General features: G+C 41.7%; 1 protein-coding gene and 1 long non-coding RNA gene across 3 annotated transcripts in view; one reads left to right on the top strand and one right to left on the bottom strand.

Annotated features, from left to right (window-relative positions):
• Positions 1–23,358, top strand: part of dnah5 (dynein, axonemal, heavy chain 5) — a 69,190-nt gene that overhangs the window by 18,641 nt on the left and 27,191 nt on the right. The window contains exons 32-65 of the mRNA XM_061775932.1: positions 285–432; positions 507–599; positions 772–971; positions 1,095–1,248; positions 1,663–1,826; positions 1,929–2,085; positions 2,197–2,409; positions 2,783–3,007; positions 3,649–3,821; positions 5,359–5,429; positions 5,707–5,814; positions 5,945–6,132; positions 7,458–7,652; positions 8,139–8,273; positions 8,365–8,472; positions 9,257–9,410; positions 9,541–9,687; positions 11,181–11,422; positions 11,598–11,774; positions 12,393–12,597; positions 12,787–12,929; positions 14,007–14,141; positions 14,508–14,630; positions 14,716–14,929; positions 15,065–15,288; positions 15,553–15,751; positions 15,827–15,999; positions 16,259–16,389; positions 18,283–18,436; positions 20,319–20,586; positions 20,772–20,895; positions 21,166–21,273; positions 21,818–21,932; positions 22,299–22,475. Of these exons, the coding sequence (XP_061631916.1) occupies positions 285–432; positions 507–599; positions 772–971; positions 1,095–1,248; positions 1,663–1,826; positions 1,929–2,085; positions 2,197–2,409; positions 2,783–3,007; positions 3,649–3,821; positions 5,359–5,429; positions 5,707–5,814; positions 5,945–6,132; positions 7,458–7,652; positions 8,139–8,273; positions 8,365–8,472; positions 9,257–9,410; positions 9,541–9,687; positions 11,181–11,422; positions 11,598–11,774; positions 12,393–12,597; positions 12,787–12,929; positions 14,007–14,141; positions 14,508–14,630; positions 14,716–14,929; positions 15,065–15,288; positions 15,553–15,751; positions 15,827–15,999; positions 16,259–16,389; positions 18,283–18,436; positions 20,319–20,586; positions 20,772–20,895; positions 21,166–21,273; positions 21,818–21,932; positions 22,299–22,475 (5,545 nt within the window). The remainder of the gene's footprint in view (positions 1–284; positions 433–506; positions 600–771; positions 972–1,094; positions 1,249–1,662; positions 1,827–1,928; positions 2,086–2,196; positions 2,410–2,782; positions 3,008–3,648; positions 3,822–5,358; positions 5,430–5,706; positions 5,815–5,944; positions 6,133–7,457; positions 7,653–8,138; positions 8,274–8,364; positions 8,473–9,256; positions 9,411–9,540; positions 9,688–11,180; positions 11,423–11,597; positions 11,775–12,392; positions 12,598–12,786; positions 12,930–14,006; positions 14,142–14,507; positions 14,631–14,715; positions 14,930–15,064; positions 15,289–15,552; positions 15,752–15,826; positions 16,000–16,258; positions 16,390–18,282; positions 18,437–20,318; positions 20,587–20,771; positions 20,896–21,165; positions 21,274–21,817; positions 21,933–22,298; positions 22,476–23,358) is intronic.
• LOC133479245 (uncharacterized) lies at positions 3,121–11,717 on the bottom strand. 2 transcript variants are annotated; one of them, XR_009788888.1, is made up of 5 exons: positions 11,586–11,680; positions 11,272–11,485; positions 10,200–10,537; positions 9,528–9,671; positions 3,121–6,044 (listed from the first exon to the last, which is right to left on the bottom strand). It is a non-coding gene; the product is annotated as an uncharacterized LOC133479245 (long non-coding RNA). The 2 variants fall into 2 exon arrangements; XR_009788887.1 differs by lacking the exon at positions 11,272–11,485 and having other exon boundaries at positions 11,586–11,717.

The raw sequence follows: 23,358 nt of genomic DNA, 5'->3' as shown, positions 1-23,358 counted from the left end.
CTTCAATTTGTCCTGTTTAATCGGTGCAAACGAAGACTATTTTATCTTAAAGTATTCATCTTTACATCTCTTACATCTGTACATCTGTTGCCAAACAATTCTAACTAGTTATTGTTTTCTCAGGCTGGATGCTAATGTGACCTTTCACCTTAAGAAATGAATTGATGTGCTTAGATAGGGATAAGAACATGGCACTGTACACACTATTGGGTACTGATCGACGATGGCGTTCTGAGGCACACACATTGTAGCTTACGTAGCTTGGCAACGTTTTATAACTTCAGATGTCGCAAGCTGCCTCGGGCTCTCAAGGAGTGGCAAGCCTTCCTGGAACTGAAGAAAATAATCGATGAATTCAACGAGTGCTGCCCCCTATTGGAGCTAATGGCCAACAAGGCCATGATGACGCGGCACTGGAAGAGAATTAGCGAGGTCAGTGAGACAACATCAAGCAGTAACCACGTGACACGCGCTGATGTTCACCAGCCCTCTGGTTATGTGAGCAGGTGACAGGACATACATTTGAGGTCGAGACTGATACTTTCAAGCTACGTAGTATTATGGAGGCTCCTCTACTCAAGTACAAAGAGGAGATTGAGGTAAGACTCATAGTCTGGTCCAAGATAGTGAAAATATTTTTTGGTTAAATTAATTGAAGATTCTACTGTTAATTGATTATACGGTGGAGGTTTGAATGATTGACTCTCGCTGTTTCAGCCCCTGTGGTGGTGAAATAGTGTGTTTTTAATCATGTCGGGTTGCCCGATGCAGGATATTTGCATCAGTGCAGTGAAAGAACGCGACATCGAGCAGAAGCTGAAGCAAGTTATTGCAGAGTGGGACAACAAGACTTTGACATTTGCCAACTTCAAATCCCGTGGGGAGCTCTTACTGAGAGGAGACAGCACATCAGAAATTATTGCCAGTATGGAGGACAGCCTAATGATTTTAGGATCTCTTCTTAGCAACAGGTATGGTTTTATCATTAGCCAGTACTGTATTCCAAAGTACCAGATCGTCCTATTTTTGTATTTATCACAACAATAGTATTCGCTAAATGTGGATCCAGGAGGATGATGTTCTCTGCTTTCCAGGTACAACAGCCCATTTAAAGCCCAGATACAGAAATGGGTTCTGAATCTGTCCAACACAACCGACATCATAGAAAATTGGATGACTGTCCAGAACCTTTGGATCTACCTGGAGGCTGTGTTTGTGGGCGGGGACATCGCTAAACAGCTTCCAAAGGTAGTCCAATAGTTAATTATTCCCAGTGCCTCAAAAATCCTGGACAGTAGCTGAAATGAAATGTCATTAAACATACATATGGACCTCTAAAATCCTTACACGAAATGAAATGTCATTAAACATACATATGGACCTCTAAAATCCTTACACGAAACTAGCTCTTTTATGTCATTAGGCTAAGACGTCTACTTGTGAATATATTTGACAAGTATATTAGACATTACAGAAGTGAAATTATACAGTAGCTAAAGCTGTCGTAGACTCATAAACATGATTAATGGCATTCATATATACAATTACAATCAAAGTCTCCAAATACCAGATGAATGTGTTCTAAGTTTGGATTTGCAGTCAAGTGCCAGTGCGACCCAAATTGAAAAACAAAACAAAAACCATGTAATCATTGCCCACTAGGAAGCAAAGCGTTTCTCCAACATTGACAAATCTTGGGTGAAGATCATGACGCGGGCCCACGACATGCCCAACGTGATCCAGTCCTGCGTTGGAGATGAGACAATGGGACAGCTGCTTCCTCATCTCCTGGAGCAGCTCGAGATCTGCCAGAAATCTCTCACAGGGTGAGAACCATATTAGCAAGTCCAACCTCGAACAGTATTGGCATTTGCAAGTGTATGTGAGCGTGTGTATGTGTTCCGCTGTTACAATTCACGCTACAACAGTTATTTGGAGAAGAAGCGTCTGCTGTTTCCTCGCTTCTTCTTTGTCTCTGACCCGGCCCTGCTTGAGATCCTGGGTCAGGCCTCGGACTCCCATACCATCCAAGCACACCTTCTGAATGTCTTCGACAACATCAAATCTGTCAGATTCCATGACAAGGTGAACTTTTGGGAATCTTTTTGAAGTGAAGCAAAATATGATATCTGTATATATACGAAGGAAGCAGAAGGCTAATAGAATTTCCCTTTCTCACTGCATCACTCTCTGCAGGTATATGACCGCATCCTGGCTGTATCATCTCGGGAGGGGGAGACTATGGAGCTGGATCGACCGGTCACGGCAGAAGGGAATGTTGAGGTTTGGCTCAGCGCCCTCCTGAAGGAATCCCAGAGGTCTTTGCACATGATCGTCCGGCAGGCTGTCCTGGCCATCCAGGAATCTGGCTTCCAGCTTATCGCTTTTCTCAACTCCTTTCCTGCTCAAGTGAGTCAAGGGAAGCCATCATTTAAATGTGATTAATCAATGGTTAACTTACTCAGCACACTACAAAATAAAATGTTTGCTGAAAAGCAAAATAAAGAGCAAAAGTTCCAGAGATTAAAAAATATATATATTTTCCTCGTGCACAAAATCGGAAATATGCTGAGCCACGGCCCAAAAACCGCAGGTACCCTGCATTGTTTCACTTCTAATATACACTCGATACTGTAAATAGGAGAAGAGGGGGAAATTCAGTCAGACACAGATTCGACAAATTCAGGTGTGTAATGACACAAGGAAAGAACAAATAGGACAATGAAAATGAGCGAAAAATAAAAAGCCCAAGTTGACCATGAGCTGTTGATGTTTTGTTCAGGTGGGCTTGCTGGGCATCCAGATGATTTGGACAAGGGATTCTGAGGACGCTCTCACGAATGCCCGATACGATCGTCGTATTATGGCCAAAACCAATCAAACATTTTTGGATCTGCTCAATACTTTGATCGATATGACCACAAGAGACCTGAGTGCAATTGATCGGACCAAATACGAGACGCTCATCACTATCCACGTTCACCAGAGGGACATATTTGATGACCTTGTAAGTACGGGTATGAAATTTAAGCAAGAAATGCGGTTTCTGCAATGTTTTACTGAAGCGAGCGTTATCATTTTTATTCTAATAAGAAACAGTTCATTTTGGTAAAACCCTTTTTTAAGCAACAGGCAAGGCTCTGGCTTTCAGAACAACATTATTTGAAAAGAGTATGGTCAGAGAAAAACATATTCAGCCTTTTATTTGATTAATTATTTTTTTTTTTAGATGTTACGAAAGGCTCTATTTTAGTCACAATAATTGGCTTCCTCGTCACCAAGGAGAACAAGAAGTGCATTTGTTTGATGTACTTTGTATTATTTCCCTTCATTTGACCCATGTGTTCTCCAATATTATTATTTGTATCCGTCCTTGTTACCCTTCCTCCGAGTTAAGCCTTCTCTATTTTTGCTTTTGTGACTCATTCATCCTTCCTACTGCTGCCACCTTAATACATAAACTCATTTTAATGTGCTCCTTGCCTTCCATCTTCCCCACCATCCATTTTTAACCTCCTCGCTTTCCTTTTCTTCTCACCTTCCACCCACCGTCTCTTTGTAAATTAATTTCAACCACTATCCCTTCATAAATCCTAACCTGACGCCCTTATTAAACCTCCTTCTTCCTTTTCCACGTTCATTATCAAGTACCGACTGCATGTCAAAAGTCCCGGAGACTTTGAGTGGTTGAAGCAGTGTCGTTTCTACTTCAATGAGGACTCCGACAAAATGATCATCAGCATCACGGACGTTGGATTTGTCTACCAGAATGAGTTTTTGGGTTGCACCGAAAGGCTTGTCATTACGCCCTTGACTGACAGGTAAGTGCCACGCACGAGGTTAAATACAAACACAAAATGGCGAATTTAGAAAAACAAAAATAAATATATTTGTTTGACTTAACAGGGTGGAAATTGTCCTTCTACTACTGTATATACATTTGCCACATCATGATACACTCACAGAAACCAATCAAGATTTCAGTGGCACAAATGTGGCCAAAGGAGTACGAAGATCAGGTCCACATCATGAAAGGAGTGAAGGGGATAATCAAATTATTTGGGCCATGAATGGAGGCACTTTAGCAAGGCCAGAGTTTCCACTTTCTTATTTCCAGCTGTCAATCAGAAAGGAGAGCGACAATACTCTCATTTCCTTCTTCAAAATAATAAGCTTCTTATAATGCATGTGACGGTTTAAAGTGGTTTTAAATGTGATCAAAAACAAGACACCAGTCACGTTAAACAATTTAGATTGAATTCAGTATGGGGAGACTTGCACATCAGACGATTGGACTGTATGTCTCCCGCTAAGCAGTCCATCATGTCTTGCTGTGAGCAATGCCTCATTTACACAGCAGTCAGTCAGTGTGACTGACAGGCGGGCCCTCATTTGTTGCGCGCAACACGGCAGCGCATAGACAGACAGACAGAAAGACAGACACAGTAATCAACCTACAAGCATTGTCTGACATCCACGCAGCAAAGGCGAAGCAATGCGAAGCGACGGCAGCGGCGGGAAGTGACTTGCCGGCATCTTTCGGCAGCAGCAGCTTGCTGCTGCTGGCCACTTGCACGCAGAAACCAAAAGAGCTCTGATTCTCTCTGACATCTTTCCACGCTGTTTTCTTCACTGACAGTGTCCACTGCTGTTCTTGTCTGTCACTCATTTGCTCCACTCTATATTGTCATTGTCTGCCCTTCATTCTCCCTCAGCCACAGCCTCAGGTTTGAAAAAGGGAAACAATGGAAATGGACAGCAGAAAGGACAGTGAGGATTCCAGACAAAAAAAAACTTTTTGCACTTTTGTGCGTGTAACAACAGTTTTTGGATTTGTTCTAGAGGACATTAAAAAAAAAAGTGTTGCATACAATTATAAGGCCAGTCTTGCTCCAAAGAAGCCAACATTTCTCAGAGAATGCCGCCCAATTCAAAGAAAACGGCCCGGGTTTGTTGTGGTCCTATGGACAGATACTCCCGCGTCTGCTGGGAAACTCTGCAGCTTCTCCAGGGTGCCTCTTTGATTAATGCCCCCCCTTGCCTGCTCCCAAAGTTTTGGTGGGCAGCCCTCCCTGGGCAGGTTAGTGGCACTGCCATGTTATTTGGATTTGGGGATTCATCAAAGATTTAGATTGTGTGCCAATTTCCCTTTTTTTTTTCTTCCATTAAAAACATCTTTACTATTTGTTTTTCTCATTTCACTTCAAAACTTTGACAATGTTGTACAGATCCATAACAAAAAAGGTTAAAAAAAAAAGCCAAGGGGTTGAATACCTTTTCGAGGCAGCGCATAGAATAATTTTACCGTATTAATGTGTGAATGTAACAGCCTGTTCTATGTCCACATATGTGACGTAGGTGCTACATCACTCTTGCACAGGCTCTCTGTATGAGTATGGGTGGAGCACCTGCTGGCCCTGCAGGAACAGGTAAGAGAAACACCCTGAACGTTTGGGGATTTTCACAAACATAAGCGGTTCAGAAAATGGTTGGATGGATGAAACTGTTCACATTTGAAGAATTCAGCAACTCGTCTCAAAGGAGTTGAACGAGTCATCCACAAAAGTTACATTGAAGGCAGCTAGAATATACACATACACAGTTGCACATTTCTTTTGGCGGGACGATGACTCTTATTTTCAGTAGGTGTAGCCTAAAAATCAACGAATGTCTCTTTTGTTGGAAAAACTTGTTCTGTTGTTTTAGGTAAAACAGAGACCATTAAAGATATGGGTCGCTGTCTGGGGAAGTACGTGGTGGTCTTCAACTGTTCGGACCAGATGGACTTCAGAGGTCTGGGAAGAATATTCAAGGGTAAGTCGGAGCAAGTATGCTAATGCTAACAGTGCTTCGGTGTTCGGTTTTGACTACAAAAGATAATGGCTTGTGCCGTCACTTTATTTAAAGCAAACTAATCTGTTCGTGGTCTGTGTATGATTCGCAGGTCTTGCTCAGTCTGGTTCGTGGGGATGTTTTGACGAATTCAACCGCATTGACCTTCCCGTCCTGTCGGTGGCAGCCCAGCAGATTTCAATTGTGCTTACCTGCAAGAAAGAAAGACGAAAAAACTTTGTCTTCACTGATGGAGAAAATGTGGAGATGAATTCGGAATTTGGCATCTTTCTAACAATGGTCAGTGTCATACAAATACGGAACCCAGGTCATTTTCTGTATTTCCTTACACACGGGAATAATGACTGTTTTCAAACCTGGCCTCACATTTGGCACCTCCACACCAATATGGGAGAATTCATTTTTGAGAAACGTGTTGTTAAATATTATGCAGGAGTTTTACTGTTTATCGGTATTACGAGAATTGGCATACTCTTTATTCACAGATTATTGTTCTTCTTGGCACACTTAAAATATCCCAAATGAAGTCATTAAAAAGAGAGCAGTGGGATTATTCTCATAGGTCAGAGATCGTTTCCTAATTTTATTTAATCTTGTGTGTACTCATGTGCACTTGCGCGCATATACTTGTTATTATGTGTGTGTTCATATGCACAAAGGGGTTAATTAAAGGCTGGCTCGATGGAAAAAGGATTCTGCTGTGTTTCCATAAGGATTTGGTTGGCTGAACTCGTGACCTTTTTTTATTTCCTCCACCGCTTTATCCTCCCGTGGGTCGCCGGCACGCTGGAGCCTATCCCCGCTATGTTGGGGCGAGAGGCGAGGTCCACCCGGAACTGGTCGCCAGCCAATCGCAGGGCACACATAAACAAACAACCATTCGCACTCGCATTCACACCTACGGGCAATTTAGAGTCTTCAATTAACCTGCCATGCATGTTTTTGGGATGTTGGAGGAAACCGGAGTGCCCGGAGAAAACTCACGCAGGCACGGGGAGAACATGCAAACTCCACACAGGCGGGGCTGGTGATTGAACCCCGGTCCTCAGAACTGTGAGGCAGATTTGCTAACCAGTCGCCCACCGTGCCGCGTCGTGACATTTTATTTATTAATTGTTTTCTTTATTAAATGAAGCAAAGAACGCTGTGAGGCGAGCACATCTATTTGTCCGCAGATTTTGGCCCATTTTGACCAGATCTGGCACTTATAGATATGCCTATTTTTTCAAACTCAGTTGTATCAGGGGTCAACGCTACTCTTTTAAAATATTGTACTGTTTCTCACTCATAAGCACATTTGCACAATTGTTGCCGTACACTCATCTCTGATCTGCAAATGTTGTCGAAATCAACAATTGTTACTCAGCATTGAAGTTAAGAAATCAAATGTGTTTTATGGCATACGCAGTGTTTTAAAAATGAGTCCACACCAATGAAACTGTAACAAACCAAAAGCTTATAGCCACGGCCACAGTTTAATCATCACTAAAATTCGTATACTGTAATTGTTCTGTTATTAGCTGAGAAATGGATAAAGAGCTGACTTTTCCAAGTGCGTGTACTCATTCATGTCTGTATGATACTTGTCTTACCTTGGTACTCAGAACCCAGGTTACGCAGGGCGACAAGAACTCCCAGAAAACCTCAAGATCAACTTTCGCTCTGTGGCCATGATGGTTCCTGACCGTCAAATTATCATCAGAGTGAAGCTAGCCAGCTGCGGCTTCATTGACAATATGGAGCTGGCTCGGAAATTCTTCACTCTCTACAAGCTCTGCGAAGAGCAGCTCTCCAAGCAGGTAAACAACGGCCGAGCTCTGAACTTTCACACAACTAACTAACTGTTGTTATCTGGACTTTAATTACACCAGTCCGGGCTATTAATCACATTGATTGCATTGTTATCTGTGAATAATCGAGATTAATTGCAAGCTTTTATATGTTTACAATACAATTAGAAGATTCAATACAGCATCAGTGAAACCTCTGTGGGAACATGGGAGTGGCTTTCCAATGCATCTTAAATGCAGTCATCGTGCCTCACGCACTAAATTCCGCATTGGCTGCTTGAACACCTGAGGATCAACCTAATTGAATTACTGTTAATTTGTGTTTTGACTTTTACAATCCATGCATGGAAATGAGGCATCAAGGTTTCTACTATTTTCTAGAATTGGCTTTCAAGACAATCTTAGAGGGAAAACAAATTGTTAAGTGTAAGAAACACGTTTGCTGCTGCAGTGATAAGAAATAGCCGAGTTTACATTGTTGACTAAATTATTCAGGTTCACTACGACTTTGGCTTGCGGAACATTCTCTCCGTGTTGCGAACTCTGGGAGCAGCCAAACGGGCCAACCCCAGCGACACTGAGTCTACCATCGTCATGAGGGTCCTCAGGGACATGAATCTCTCAAAACTGGTCAGTCTGACTGATTAAATGTATTAAATTATATAACCCTCAGAAGTTTAATTTTGAGTCCATTCAATCTACACTTGAATATATTTGTTAGATCGATGAAGATGAGCCACTCTTCCTGAGCTTGATTGACGACCTCTTCCCAGGCATTCATCTTGATAAAGCAGGCTACCCTGAACTCGAGGCAGCCATTGACAAACAGGTAGAAAAGAGTTTCTGCCTCTGAACAAGGGGTTGCTATGCCACGAAAAGACAGTGAGACAGTACAAGGATGAAGAAAAAAAAAAAAAGACATTTCTGTTTTGTGTCACACTTCAACACATATGATGGTGAACAGTTGTGTTCGTCAAGAGAAAAGGGAACGTAAGATACGGGGCAAAAAACATACAATATTATTGTGTGAATGCTTTTCATACCAGTAGTGAGCAGAATGTAGCTCAATGTAATGAAGTACAAGTATTTTTTCTTCTGAACAAAAAAAAAACATTTTGTATTAAAACTGCTCTAACAAGTACAATTTATCCCAAAACGTACTTAAGTAATCTTAATAACGCCGTTAAGTGTAGCTCATTACTAACCACCTGTTTTATGGCTAAGGATGTCCTTTAAATGCTTTTTCAAGACAGCCATTGTCAGGCCCATTCTGAAGAGAAATCATTTAGACGGCGCAAAGCTGACAAATTAGAGAATTTTATGTCCCCGTGGGTAAAGAGGACGCAGGTTGGCTTGTGGTGTTGTCCAAGGTTCAATTTTAGGTCCACCACTTTTTAATTTGTTCATGCTGCCACTTGGTGAAGTCATCAGGAGACAGAATACATTTTCACAGTTATGCGGATGATACTCAGCTTCACATTTACATTTATCCTGATGACCACAGCTCGATTGATATTCTTTTGAACTGCATATTATATTTTGTATTTTTTAGTTTTTGGTCTTGGATCTCAGAGAGAGAAACATAGGTCAAAATGACAAATTTTCCTTTTCAGGTTGAAGATGCAGGTCTGATCTGTCACCAACCCTGGAAACTGAAAGTCATTCAGCTATATGAGACTCAGAGGGTCCGGCATGGCATGATGGCCCTCGGGCCCAGCGGGGCAGGAAAGACAACTTGTATCCAGACTCTGATGAGAGCGATGACAGGTAGGAAGCCAACATACAAATAAATCTAAATCAAGTTTGATAAATCTGAGAAAGAAAGCGTTGACCCAGACCTACAAATGTTGGGGAACGAGCTCTTCAAATGCATATGAGCCTGACCTTCCTCTCCTAGAATGTGGTCAACCTCACAGGGAGATGCGCATGAACCCCAAAGCCATCACCGCACCTCAGATGTTTGGTCGACTTGATGTGGCTACAAACGATTGGACGGATGGCATCTTCTCAACCCTCTGGAGGAAAACACTGAGGGCAAAGAAAGGTCAGGAATTGTATAATTGTTTGGGACAGCATAAAAACGATATTATCCTTAACAAACGGTTATTCTATATTGTATTAACTGGCACAATATAACATTATGAAAAATGTGGAGGTGGAATTGCAGACAATGAATGCAACATTTAAACATTTGAACACATGATTTTCACTCAGGTATAGAAAATATTGATTATGTATAGATTGTAATCTGTTCTCAAATATGATATGTTTATTTATTTATTCTATGTTTTACACATTCAAAATAAACTGAAACGGAATTATCTAAATCAACGTACTGAGTAAGAATTTAATCCTGTTGTAGCCACTGCAATTTTGCAAAACTCGACAACGGAAGCACATTATGAGACTTTTTATTTTTTGTTTTAACGCCCACTTCCTTACTCATAGGAACTTTAAAATATTGTTAGACATGGTGGTAGGTGTAACCTGTAATACTGTTGATGTATGAGGTGTGTCACAAAAGATGTATTTCAAAATCAAACCACAAGTTTTCACCTTTGAACTAAATCCCCCGGAGTTTACTTTTCCAGCCGTCTCTGCTACACCTTCATGTACTCCTGGAAGCCCCAGTGTCACGGCCAGCTTGATGTTGTCCATGTCCTAAGAACGAATCCCCTTGATGACCCCCTTGAGTTTGGGGAAGGGGGAAAAAAATCCCACACAGCCAGGTCGGGTGAGTTGGAAGGTTGGTCCAGCACAGCGAACTGTCAGATGCTCAGGGCATTGTGAGCAGGCTTGTTGAAACTGTGAAGCAGCCACGGGTTGCCCTGCCGCAGCTCTTCTCGCCTCTTCTCGCCCACTGCAAACACTGCAGGCTGATCATCTGGCCCACACTGAAGGGGAAAAACACGTAGTTTGCGTTTTAAATAAATCTCTTGTGACACCAGTCCTGGAAATGTTATGACGCATCTTGTATTCTATAGGAGGATAAGCAGTTAGTGGTTGTTTTCAATGGAGCACAGAGAGTATGGGCTCAGAACTGCTTTGTAACATGAAGGTCCCTGGAGAGCTCAGAACTGATTCCTCACATAGTTCATTGGGGTCCTTGTCTTTTTTTCTTTGGGATCTGTGTGAAATCCTAGCAACGTTGTATTATTAGTGAAATTGCCCACGGACATCCTTGCACTCCAAGCGTGCCACGCTAGAGAGAGATTGTTTTATGTTCCTCGGGCGTTCATTAAAGATGCATGCATACACTGGTGTGACTTTTTACAGCGTATGTGTTTGCTTTCATTGTGCGCACCTTTTATGTGGCGCTTGCTGCTCACGGCACAAGAAGATGCATGTGGACGCATGCTATAAAAGTCAACGCAGCTACTGATTTATTTATTTTTTTTTAATTGTAAACTTACATGATAATTGTGCTCCCATCCTTTCGATGCACCAAATATCTCCTAATTCAATTAATTAAAAAAAAAAAAAATCTAAAACAATCAAATTTCAATCAAAAATAAATATTATTTGAAAACATTTCAGGAGAACACATTTGGATCGTCCTAGATGGACCAGTTGATGCCATCTGGATCGAGAATCTTAACTCGGTCTTGGATGACAACCGAACTCTTACTTTGGCAAATGGAGACCGCATACCGATGGCACCCAACTGTAAGGTGGCGTTTGAGCCGCATAACATCGACAACGCCTCTCCAGCCACCGTATCACGCAACGGCATGGTGTTCATGAGCTCTTCCGTGCTCAGCTGGAGCCCAATATTGGAGGTGAATAAAGGTTTTGTTTATTTCAGAACCGGAAAATGACCATGGTGTTGGTCATAGTATGAACTGCAAAGAAATGCCATATCGAAATAACATTTACACATACTGTGTTACTCATAAAATACAGGAGAAGCATGTTGTTTTGTGTGAAAACTAACATTCTTACTTGTGTTTCCAGGGCTGGTTGAAAAAACGCTGCCCCCAGGAGGTAGCGGTTCTGAGGGGCCTCTTCGCTTCCTCCTTCACTAAACTCTACCGCTTCTGCGTACAGTCACTTGAGTTCAAAATAGAGCTGCTGGAGGCTTTTGTCATCATGCAGTGCATCAACATCCTGCAGGGACTCATACCAACAAAGGTGGGCTTGATTTTGCTCGAAGTTTCGGAATCAGGGGACAGGTCCTCATTATACACGTATTCCTTTTTACATTCCAAAAGTCGTCTTTAAAGTGTTGATTTAAAAATGTAGAGAACGACTGAGGAGCTCCCCATGTGTATGTAAATGTTCTTTTTTTCCTCTTTAGAGTAAAACAATGCAAAGGATGCGCAAATACCGGGTTGTATATTCAAAGCAAAATGTGTTTTCATGCTAGGTGCTGCCTCTCCAGATATGAAGTTGAACATTAATATGTTAGCTCCAAAGAAGCAAGTAAAGCCAAACCAACAAATACACATGAAGATAAACAGAAATTACCGCGTAACATTATATCTTATATCTGCATAGTACACACTGTCTACTACCTGAAAAATCATTATTAGGCCGAAGCACGTAGGCTACATTTGACTGCTTAGTACGCAATTTGGCGTCACTGTTGCAATCAAAACTGCTACTTTGTGCTATGATCAACCAACGTACTATCGATAACATTTTGCTATTTTAACAAAAGACCAGTGAATACACATTGTTGCGTGAATGATGATCGTCGCTCACCCTTCTTGTAGATGAAAATAATTCAGTAATGATGTTACCTCACAGGAACAGTGTGCGGACTTATCTGGAGAGCACTTGGAGCGCCTGTACGCATTCGCCATGATGTGGAGCGCAGGCGCTGTCCTTGAAGTAGAGAACCGCAAGAAAATGGAGACGTGGCTACGAGGAAATGACAGTATCCATCTAAACTTGCCTGAGATCCCTCCTGACAGTGACGACACCATGTTCGACTACCATGTCACAACAGTTGGTAGGTGTGAGCGCAGTAAAGAAAAAAAACAAAACTAAGCAAAACATACATTTATCAGTCGAACCGGGGACCTCGAAACTGTGAGGCAGTCATGCTAACCACTAGGCACCGTGCTGTGCCCCTTTTGATTTGTTCTTGTTTTTTTTTTGTAGGTAACTGCTGTGTGTTGTTCCTTCATTTTGGTCCTAGGTCAGTGGGTCCAGTGGCGCACCCGAGTGGAGGAATATGTTTATCCAGCAGAGCTAACCCCAGAGTACAGCTCCATCTTGGTGCCCAACGTGGACAATGTTCGAACTGACTTCCTGATACAGACCATCGCCAAGCAGGGCAAGGTGATGCTTAATAACACGAAATGACATGTTTTCTATTCCTTATGTCAACAATGGGTCTATTTACGCAATCAGAGCAGGCACATTAGTATTAGTATGAGCCAAAACAGTGTTTTTGTACCATTTTGATTGTTTGTGACATAAACTCCATTGCTTTCTCCTTCACCCTAAAAGTCAGAGTCAAAGTTCTTCCACATGGACATGCTGAGCTTTACATTTCTACTTTATGGAGTAATGATTTCATTTGAACCGCTTTGAGCTGGTCTCATTCTGCGTGCTAGCAACTTTGGTGCAGTTCAATTCACTTCAACCTCACGTGTGAACACGACTTTGACAAAATAAAACAGGGACCACTGTTGTAATTTTGGTTTCAATCTAAACTTTGGAATGAACCACGGTGTGACCTGCGCAATCGCACCGTTGTGTTTTAATCCAAGGGACAACTAACAACATGATTGATTATTCAATTCATTAAGCGGTAACTATCAATACTTTTGTTCATATTCTGTACATTATGACTAATAACTGACAAAATATGGGCTCAGGTCTCAGGTGAAACTGGACCTTAATGGAACTGTGACGGCGTCGCTCAGTATACGTCATACCTCCACATCTCCATGAAGCCTTGAAAGTCACTTCGCAATACTCAGTATAGCGCTTTTATTTCTTGCCTACAACCGTTGAACAGACCCATCTCGTACACCGTTTCAACCGATACCGTCACTGCATGACTTGTAGCTGCTCTGCTTAAACAGCAGATGGAAATCCATTTGCATGGATCCACAAACGAACTGACAAGTGGAAGTTTTCACTGTGGTGAAGTGGCACCTCAACGGGTGAAAAGAAAGTCTTTTTTTTTTTTTAAGTAAAATTCATATTTGGGGTCCAAACGGCTCTTCCCCTGGTCGTCATGGCAACACGAAGCCATTTCTGTTTTTTTTTTGCCACACTCCGCAGTCCAGAAGTGCGGAGTCAGCAGTGGTTCATATGCATGAAAGCATCCTCAGGATACGGGGTACAATAAAACGTGTTGTAAAACCCACCAAATTCCTAACACCGCAACATATTTATTTTTTAAAGGCTGTTTTGCTGATTGGAGAGCAAGGAACAGCCAAGACAGTCATGATTAAGGGCTACATGTCAAAGCTCCATCCTGACACACACATGGGAAAGAGTCTCAACTTTTCCTCTGCCACCACTCCACTCATATTCCAGGTGAAGTCCAACCACCCCCGCCCCTTAGACTTGAATGCTTTTAGTCTTCTGCTGCATGTTTTGTGTCTTTAGCTTCATCCAACCATGTTCAATGCTTTAGGCTCAACATCTGTTTTCCGTTCAAGTGAGCACGTTAGATTTAAGATGATTTCGTCTGCCACATGTAAAGTAATATTGATTAATGTGCCTGAATGACAGTGTCCTGGCTGAAGGTGAGACCATAGTCTTGTCCCTGTCCATGACTTAGCATATATTGATCAGACTGTCGTGATGGATTATATCCTGCATTATTTTTTGTATTTTTTATAATATCTACACTGTTTGTTGTTGTCTTCTCTAAATTGTTTCCCCTTCTTTCTTTTTAAGAGAACTATTGAGAGTTATGTGGATAAAAGGATGGGTAGCACTTATGGACCCCCGGCTGGGAAAAAAATGTCAGTCTTCATCGATGATATCAACATGCCTGTCATCAATGAGTGGGGTGATCAGGTTTGGTATTAAAGTAACATTACTGCATTAAAAACAAATGAAATGCCCCCAAATCACCACTCTAATTTTTGTTTTGGACACACAGGTGACAAACGAGATTGTCCGTCAGCTGATGGACCAGAATGGGTTCTTCAATCTGGAAAAACCAGGAGAATTCACCGCTATTATTGACGTCCAGCTCCTCGCAGCCATGATCCATCCGGGAGGAGGCCGCAATGATATCCCACAAAGACTCAAGAGACAGTTTTCCATATTTAATTGCACACTGCCCTCCAATTCCTCCATCGACAAGATCTTTGGTAATCATACAACCACTCAAAGTAGAATTTGTATGCATTGAAACATTACAAATATATTGACATATTTTCTGATGCATTCACAAAGCGTGACTTGTACTTTGTTAGTCACTTTATGTCATCAACGTGTTCGTGCAGGTGTGATTGGTCAAGGCTACTTCTGTGCACTTCGCGGTTTTGCTGATGAGGTTGGAAGCACGGTGCCCTTTCTGGTGTCCATGACTCGCCAGCTTTGGCAGCTGACAAAGGTTAAAATGCTTCCAACTCCTGCCAAGTTCCATTACATCTTCAACCTTCGGGATCTCTCCAGGGTCTGGCAAGGCTTGCTTAATACCAGCGCACAGGTGGTCAACTCCACCCAGGTGAGAGGATTTATTTTTCTCCTAGAAGGCCTCAGAAAACATGACTAAACATATTTTACTAACAGGTGTCTCTATTTTCTCTGGCTATTAATATATGCAATACAGTCCTGGAGATAGTAGCGCTAATCAAATATTTGTATTCCATTTTAGCGGCAGAGTTCCCTAATTTATTGGCCTTAATTAGCAACATTCGTTTCCGGCTGAGAGCCTGTCGACATCCCCCGAGTGAGGCTTTATTTATTTCAGTCCTGAATCGTATTTCAGGTGTTACTGGCTTTGTGGAAGCACGAATGCAAACGTGTGATAGCTGACAGATTCATCCTGCCTGAAGAAGTGGAGTGGTTTGACCAGGCTTTGGCGAACCTGGTCGAGGACACTCTTGGCGAGAAGCACAAGAAGATTGTGGACCTGGGCGTGGACCGATACTTTGTTGACTTTCTGCGAGACACACCTGAAGCAGCAGGTAACATAACATGACCGCAACACAATTTGGACTTCTATATTGTGGTGGTCCTAATAAGGAACATTGTCATGACAGGAGAGCAGCCGGAAGATTCTGATGTGGATTTACCCAAAGTGTACGAGGCCGTTGAGACGTTTGAGAGCTTAAAGGGCAGACTGAACATGTTCCTGGGTCGTTACAATGACAGTGTCAGGGGTACTGGCATGGACATGGTCTTCTTTCAGGACGCAATGATACATTTGGTCAAGGTAACAAAGGCCTACACGACACAGACATTAGTCACATGGGCACCCGTCTGATCCGTACCGGTCGTCTTCGGTCGTTGACTGAAGAGTTGGAGCGCGTTGCGTTTAATTTCATGGAAGCACTTATCTGCTTCCATGATTTGAATCCCAAAGTGTATGAAGTGTGCTGATATTTGCACTTTGAGGCACAACTCTTTTCCTTTTGGCGCTGTAAGGCGTGTAAAGGCAAATATAATTGTGCGTGTGTTTTTGTTTGTGCAAGGTCTCAAGGATAATCCGGACACCTGGAGGCAATGCCTTGTTGGTTGGTGTTGGAGGTTCAGGAAAACAGAGCTTGACCAGACTGGCCTCATTCATCGCCGGATACAAGATTTTCCAGATCACTCTGACACGGTACTATTACTTTGTTACACGTACACGTCCATGGAGAACTGTAGCGAGCATTTGACAAGGATAAAAATGCACACTTTTATTTCTGAGCGCAGCAGAACTGCTTTGAATCATACCGTGAGGTGCTTTCCTTTTTGTTCTGAAAAAGCATGTATTCTCTGTATATACCAATTATGTAACAACATTAGTAATACAAAAACTGTGAAACACTGCTATATCGCAACAGCGATGGACATATGGACAATTTAGCACGCAATTCCGAGTCGTGTGAAGATCGCCGACTTCTTTTTGTTGAATGTGACAATGGAATTGAAGTTACATCATTGCGGAGTTGATATAGAAGATTGGATTCGAATTTAGACTCTCAAGAAATTGAGTAGAACTGATGTATTTGTCGAAAGTCTTCCAAACCTTGCTGTTGCTTTTCTCTGTGGAACAATTCCATCGTGTCCTGTGAGATCGCAGGTTGAGTAAAAATCCACCCTCTTCAAACTGCGTCATTTGTCTCTGCTTTCTCCCTCTTGCCTCATTGTTCGATGCCACCACTGCCTACTTCTGCCCTGAATATCGGTCTTCTCTTTTTCCCCCATGTGCATTTGTCACCGTCACATTTCCTTTGTAGTTCTCCTTGTAGAGTTAAGTTGGGCTACTTGGTATTATAATGAAGGGCTCTTGTGCTCCTTCTTTTTGGCCCCTGCGGGGCAAACCAGAAAGTCAATAGCTTTTCTCCAAAAGTTCCCATCTTCCCTTCTTTCTCATCATTTCTGTCAGTCTCGTTCTCTTCCTGTGTGTCATTAAAAATGCTTTTGTTCTTTTTTTGCTTTTCTCACCAACTCCCTCTCTGAGTTGTCATTTCATATCGTCTCTGTTCTTCATCAAATTTCTCATACAAGCAATTACAAAAAAAACAGACAACGGACAGACAATATGCAGCAATATGCAGCAATATGATGTAGCATGGACGTGATCAGCCTGTGACACTGCTGAGGTGTTCTAGAAAGAAGCTCAGCGGCCTTCAGCTCGTCTGCGTTATTGGCTCTCGTGTCTCTTAGCTTTCTCTTGGCAATAACCCGTTCCAGTCTGGTGAGTTTGCTAGCCAATCAAGCACAGGAGTATTGTGGTGATTTACCACGACTTTGCTTGTTTTTGGCAGTGTGGTCATGAAATGAGCAACTCTCTAAAGCTTGCCAGCAGAAGGAAGCATTCAGTTATTTAACTTTTACTGGTGAACACCCGCTTTGACTTGGGACTTCAGAAAACAGTGGGTCTTTGATTCACAAATGTAATGCCTAATTTACTTTCATCTGAAAGTAGGACCACTGAACAAAAGTCCAGTTTTTCTCCTCAGCCCAGATGAAACGGTTCTGATGCTGTCTGAGGTTCAGGAGTGGCTCAACACTTAACCAAATTCCTTCATATGTCTTTTGCGCAGTGGATCTTGATGAACTGACTTCTGCCTCGCTGCACCAACCTGCTACAACGGTCCCCTAAATTTTGGAATGGGTTTTGCCTCACAGTCCTTTTTTTCATTGCACACAAGTTGTTCTCAGAGTCCTGTATCCGAATGTGATCGGATACAGAACTCTGAGAATAGCCGGCTTCTTGAGCAATCATTTTTGGGTGGATTGCAACCCTGCTGGAAGGTGCCAGTGGCGGTCTTCATCTAATTTGAGATCTTGAATTTGGGCTTTTATTAGCTGTAAGACATCATCATTAAGATTAAAAGAATTAAAGACTTGACATGTTTACTTATGTGTTGAATGAATCAATAGAATATAGGAGTATCTCTTTTGAAATTGAACTCTTGAAATAAATGACACTTTCCACAATAATCTAATGTATTGAGATGCACCTGTATTTCTCTTTTTAGTACTGTGCTGATGGTTTTTTTTCCAGCTCCTACAACACAACCAACTTGATGGAGGACCTAAAGGGTGTGTACAGGACTGCGGGCCTGCTTGGAAAAGGCCTCAGCTTCCTCTTCACTGACAACGAAATCAAAGAAGAGTCCTTCCTTGAATACATGAACAACGTTTTGTCATCTGGAGAGGTGAGGAGCAAGCTTTTTGAAAGATGGACCTTACTTTCTGCAATGGGGCATACTTGAAAAGTAAAGGGGCATTCTTGCACAGTGGCACCCATTTTAGCATACAATTGTACAGCTAGCACATATTTTGCACAATTTCTTACTGAGAGCATGTTGCTTTGAGAAAGGGGGGGGGGGGGAGATCTGCAGTAATGACGTCAGTTGCAAATGCCAAATAACTATTTTTTTTTTCCCGTTCAGCTGCAAAAAGCAGCAGCCAGTTTCAATGTCAAGTGCCTCCGTCAACACATTTGTCTGATTCTGTGCCCAGCACTCCTCCCTCCTCCCTGTAATGCGTACAGTTCTTTTCATGATTTGAAAAGTTAAAAACAAACAAAAAAAGCATTTCCAGAGCACTTCTCTGCTCTCTCATCCATATCTTATACCCCCCCCCCCCCCTCTGTTATGGTTAATTTACCTTCCATTTACCTCTCATCATCTGGTTCTCCTCTCTTTGTTTTCTTGCTTGTCCACTCCATTCCCACTAACAAGTTCAACACGATCTTCTTTCTTCTTTGCCGCACATCTTTAGATCCCCGTTACCTCAGCCGAGCGCAAATGTATTATATAAACACCATTTAGCTGGTGTATTAGACAGTGAGCAGTTTTACGCAAAATAACTAAATAAATAAATACAATTTTTACTGATTTTCAGGTGGTACATAGTCACATGTACATAGCGAGAAACCAGACAATTTCAATGCACATTTATATCGGAATTAACTGTCCCTATTTGTGGTACTGTCATTTACACACGACCACAGTCTCCGGTGCAAAATCCCGAGTAACTGTGGAGCTGCTTTGAGCAAGGAATAATTCAAGGAATATTATTATTTGGGTGATTTTACTATTGTTACACTTTCCCTATCCAGTGGAACCTGGAATTTGATGGGATGTGTGTGAGAGAGATGACAAAGGTGATGGTGAGAGGCAAAAGGGAGGTGAACAATGCTGGTCTACATAGGCTCACTGGCTTTGTTGCAGTTGTTGCCAGCAGCTTGTATGTGAGATGTACAACACACACACAGATACACACACACACACACAGACACATGCTGTCTCTCATTAGTGAGCATGTAGTGAAAAGGTGCAAAAAGCAGGAGTACCACTTCTGCTAAGTGCTCAAGCACTTGCCCCTTTGCCCTGGATGAAAAAAGGGGCCTTTTTGCTTCAAAATAAATAAATAAGGAAATGACCCTCGCTGTCATCATGAATGAATTCATGTCTAACATGAATTTGAATCTGATTGCTTAATTCTGAACACAGACACATCCCCATTTATTGAGGGTGTGTGCACTTGTGCAAACACATGATCTCAGTTGCTTATTTCTCCAGTTGAATTATGGAGGTTGTGGGTTAACTGTTGAAAGAGTCTCATTTTTGTATATTACAAAAACCTGTAATTTGAAAATGTGTGTGTCGACTCTTTATATCCACTATCCCTTCACATCTTTTGTTAATAGTTTTTTTTTTTTTATTGACCGTGTTGATTGTGTTAACAGAAATAAATCCATAAGGTAAATATGTACTGTACATACTATTGTTTTTTTTCATAATTGAATGAATAATGTTGATGATGTGTGCGCTTTTTTGGGACTTGAGCACCTGCCCCCCAAAATGACTGTACACAGACCAGAAAATGTTGCAAATGTGTTTGTTAAAAAAATTTTTGGGTGACTTTTGAAATTGTTCACTTCAGTTAATGGAAAAGTGTAGCAAAATCAAGTGTTGCATTTTAAATCTTAATCTTGAGTATAGTTATAAAGCACGCATAGAATAAGAGACATCGAAGTGTGAATCCGTGTCACAAAATAAGTGCAGTTATCGTGTACATTTTTGTCCTCAGGTGTCGAACCTGTTCGCTCGGGATGAAATAGATGAGATCCTCAGTGATCTGGTCCCGATCATGAAGCGAGAGTTTCCAAGACGCCCACCCACCAACGAAAACCTGTATGATTACTTCATGTCACGAGTTCGACACAACCTTCACGTCATTCTGTGCTTTTCGCCCGTCGGGGAAAAGTTCCGCAACCGGGCTCTAAAATTCCCTGCACTGATATCAGGTTGCACAATGGACTGGTTCAGACGTTGGCCTAAAGATGCTCTTGTTGCAGGTACATACAAACGCTTGCTTATATCTTCCTAGCTAATATTTGTTCGATATGCTGTACATACTGTACATCATATTGCTCACTGCTCAATAAACTGCAAAATCGTCTGTAAGATTTCTGTCATTGTACTCTGTATAATATTGCTTTCTTGCTGTATTTTGTGTGTGTGTGTGTGTGTGTTTTCTCAGTTTCAGAGCACTTTGTGTCTGCGTTTGATATTGAGTGCTCACCTCAAGTCAAGCGGGAGGTGGTTCAATGCATGGGCGCTTTCCAGGATGGGGTGGCTGAGAAGTGCGTGGATTACTTCCAGAGGTACACTTGTACAACGAGCTGTTATTTCAGACAATTGGTCACCTTAAAGCCTTTATGGATGGAAGATGAAAATTAACATTTTTTGCAAGCAAATACAAAAGACTATATTTGGCGTTAAATGCATTTTATTTTGTAATTTGTCCTGAAGACACAAATAATTGCAAATATTTTCATACTTGAAATGTGCTGCCTTCTATTGCTCTTCTTGGAAACCAATGGAGTAAATATAAATCGTGAAGTTACAAGTGATGTATTGTAATTTGACTGCAGATACCGACGCTCCATGCACGTCACACCCAAGTCTTACCTATCCTTCATCCAGGGCTACAAGAACATCTATGAGGAAAAGAGATGTGAAGTTAAGACACTGGCCAACAGGTAAACCAATAACACTGTTAAAAACCCTTCATATTTATATATTATTTATTTCCTCTTAAGCCTCACCACTGAAGAACTTTTTATTGAAGCAGAAAGTCATGTTCGGAAAATAAAAGGGTAGGATTATTGCATGGAGCAGTTTCTGACACATATTGATTGTCAATGAAATATATATACACCCTATCAAAAAACAGGCTTGCTTGATCAATAGGTATTGACTTTCTGATGCCAACAAAATAATTTATATTGGCCAAGTAGCCTATCCAGGACCAAAAATGTTTGAATAGATTTAGTCAATTATTACATTACTATTACACTGTAACTGCACCAAGAACCTTCTCAAATGTGTTATTTATACAAATATGCTATTTTTTTTCCTTTTATCATCTCGGTTCTTATATATTTGTGGTAGACAAAAGCTCAATACGCTTTAAAAATATGAATATTACGACTGAGCCATATGGTCATACAGAGCCACGGACATGTAAAAGCTTTGTAGTTAGTGTTACGTTAGTTTGATATATAATGCGGTACTTCTATTTAGGATGAACACGGGCCTCCAGAAGCTGAAGGAAGCGTCAGAGTCAGTAGCAGCACTCAGCAAAGAGCTGGAGTGGAAAGAGAAAGAATTACAGGTGGCCAATGAAAAAGCTGACATGGTGAGTTTTAGAAGCTTTTTATTCATTGATATGCTAATCGTGAATTTTACTCATATGTTTGCATGTTACCCCAAGAGCATTTCATTCAGTTGTACATAAACAATTACTAAAAACGGAAATTAATAGAGTAGCCCGCCAAAATACACCTGTTCCGTTGAAATTACAGGATGTTACATTTTGTACAGCTTGTATGTACAGGCTGCTTGAGTCACCTTTTTCCTCCATTGATGACTAAATAAAAAAAATACAGTTGTATTCACAGAGGCATGTTCATTTTAAACAAACCTTTACAGCAATGTAAGCTTTTCTCACTTTCACGGGAGCTTGTACGCTTTGATTGCACGATATAATACTTGTCTTGCACAGGTGCTGAAAGAGGTGACAGTCAAAGCCCAGGCAGCTGAGCGAGTCAAGGTGGAGGTTCACAAAGTCAAGGACAAGGCCGAGGCCATTTTAGAGCGCATCTCGGCCGACAAGGCCATCGCTGAGCAGAAACTGGAAGCTGCCAAGCCTGCATTGCAGGAGGCCGAGGAAGCGCTACAGGTACAATTTTGGACAAACATCATGTCATCTTCATTAGGGTCGCTGCACACTGAGCGATGCCACCGAACGCCTACGGAAGTGTTGCTCAGTGTATGCGCTTCGGCAAAAAGTCAAAAATCCAAAATGCCATATTGGATCACATGGTCTTTCACGACAATAATCACGTTTGCGGGTGCGACGCGAGAGCCAGCTGGCCGCCACCGAGCCGTACATGGATAAAAAAATAAATAAAGAAAGTAAGTAGTATGTTATTCTGTGATTCATTGTGATTTGAATCCAAGTCACCACCGATTCATACATAGCCTTAAGATACATGATGGTATGCACCTGTGGCTAAAAAGTGAAGCGTGGAGAGTCTCTGTCGCTGAAATGAACATGATATAGTCGATAAATCGGGCTTTCGTTGGCAACAGCCTCTCAAATATCCACACACTCTTCCTTATTTCTCACTCGTTTCTTCTTTTTGTATTATTATAATGCAGTTACTGCGGCCAGGGCAATCCACATCTACCTCGCCAAGTCATGTTTTTTTGCGGTTCAATAAAAAACAAAACAAAACAAAACACTGTGCACTATATGCGGTGCCTCATAAAGAACACGACGGGTCGCATTTTTTCCCTTGCAGGCGTCGGTCGGTGTGCGGCGGACAGTCGGTTTGCGATTGTTCAGTTGAGGTCGTGTCGCTCAGCGGGCCTGTAAGGAAAAGATCCAAAACAGATTTCTTGCTTGGTATCAAATTCTAAACAGCGTTCGGGTCAATCAAAATCATTTTCATTTCACTCTTCATAAATCGTCTGCAAGATGACATTTGTCTAAAACTACTAAACTCATTGGCTAAAGTGCAATATGAAAACATTTCCCTGTTTTTACATTGCTTGCTAGA

This window comes from Phyllopteryx taeniolatus, chromosome 6, assembly GCF_024500385.1.
Source record: "Phyllopteryx taeniolatus isolate TA_2022b chromosome 6, UOR_Ptae_1.2, whole genome shotgun sequence".
In the NCBI taxonomy this organism is placed as follows: domain Eukaryota; kingdom Metazoa; phylum Chordata; class Actinopteri; order Syngnathiformes; family Syngnathidae; genus Phyllopteryx; species Phyllopteryx taeniolatus.
This window is presented reverse-complemented; position numbering and strand designations above follow the sequence as displayed.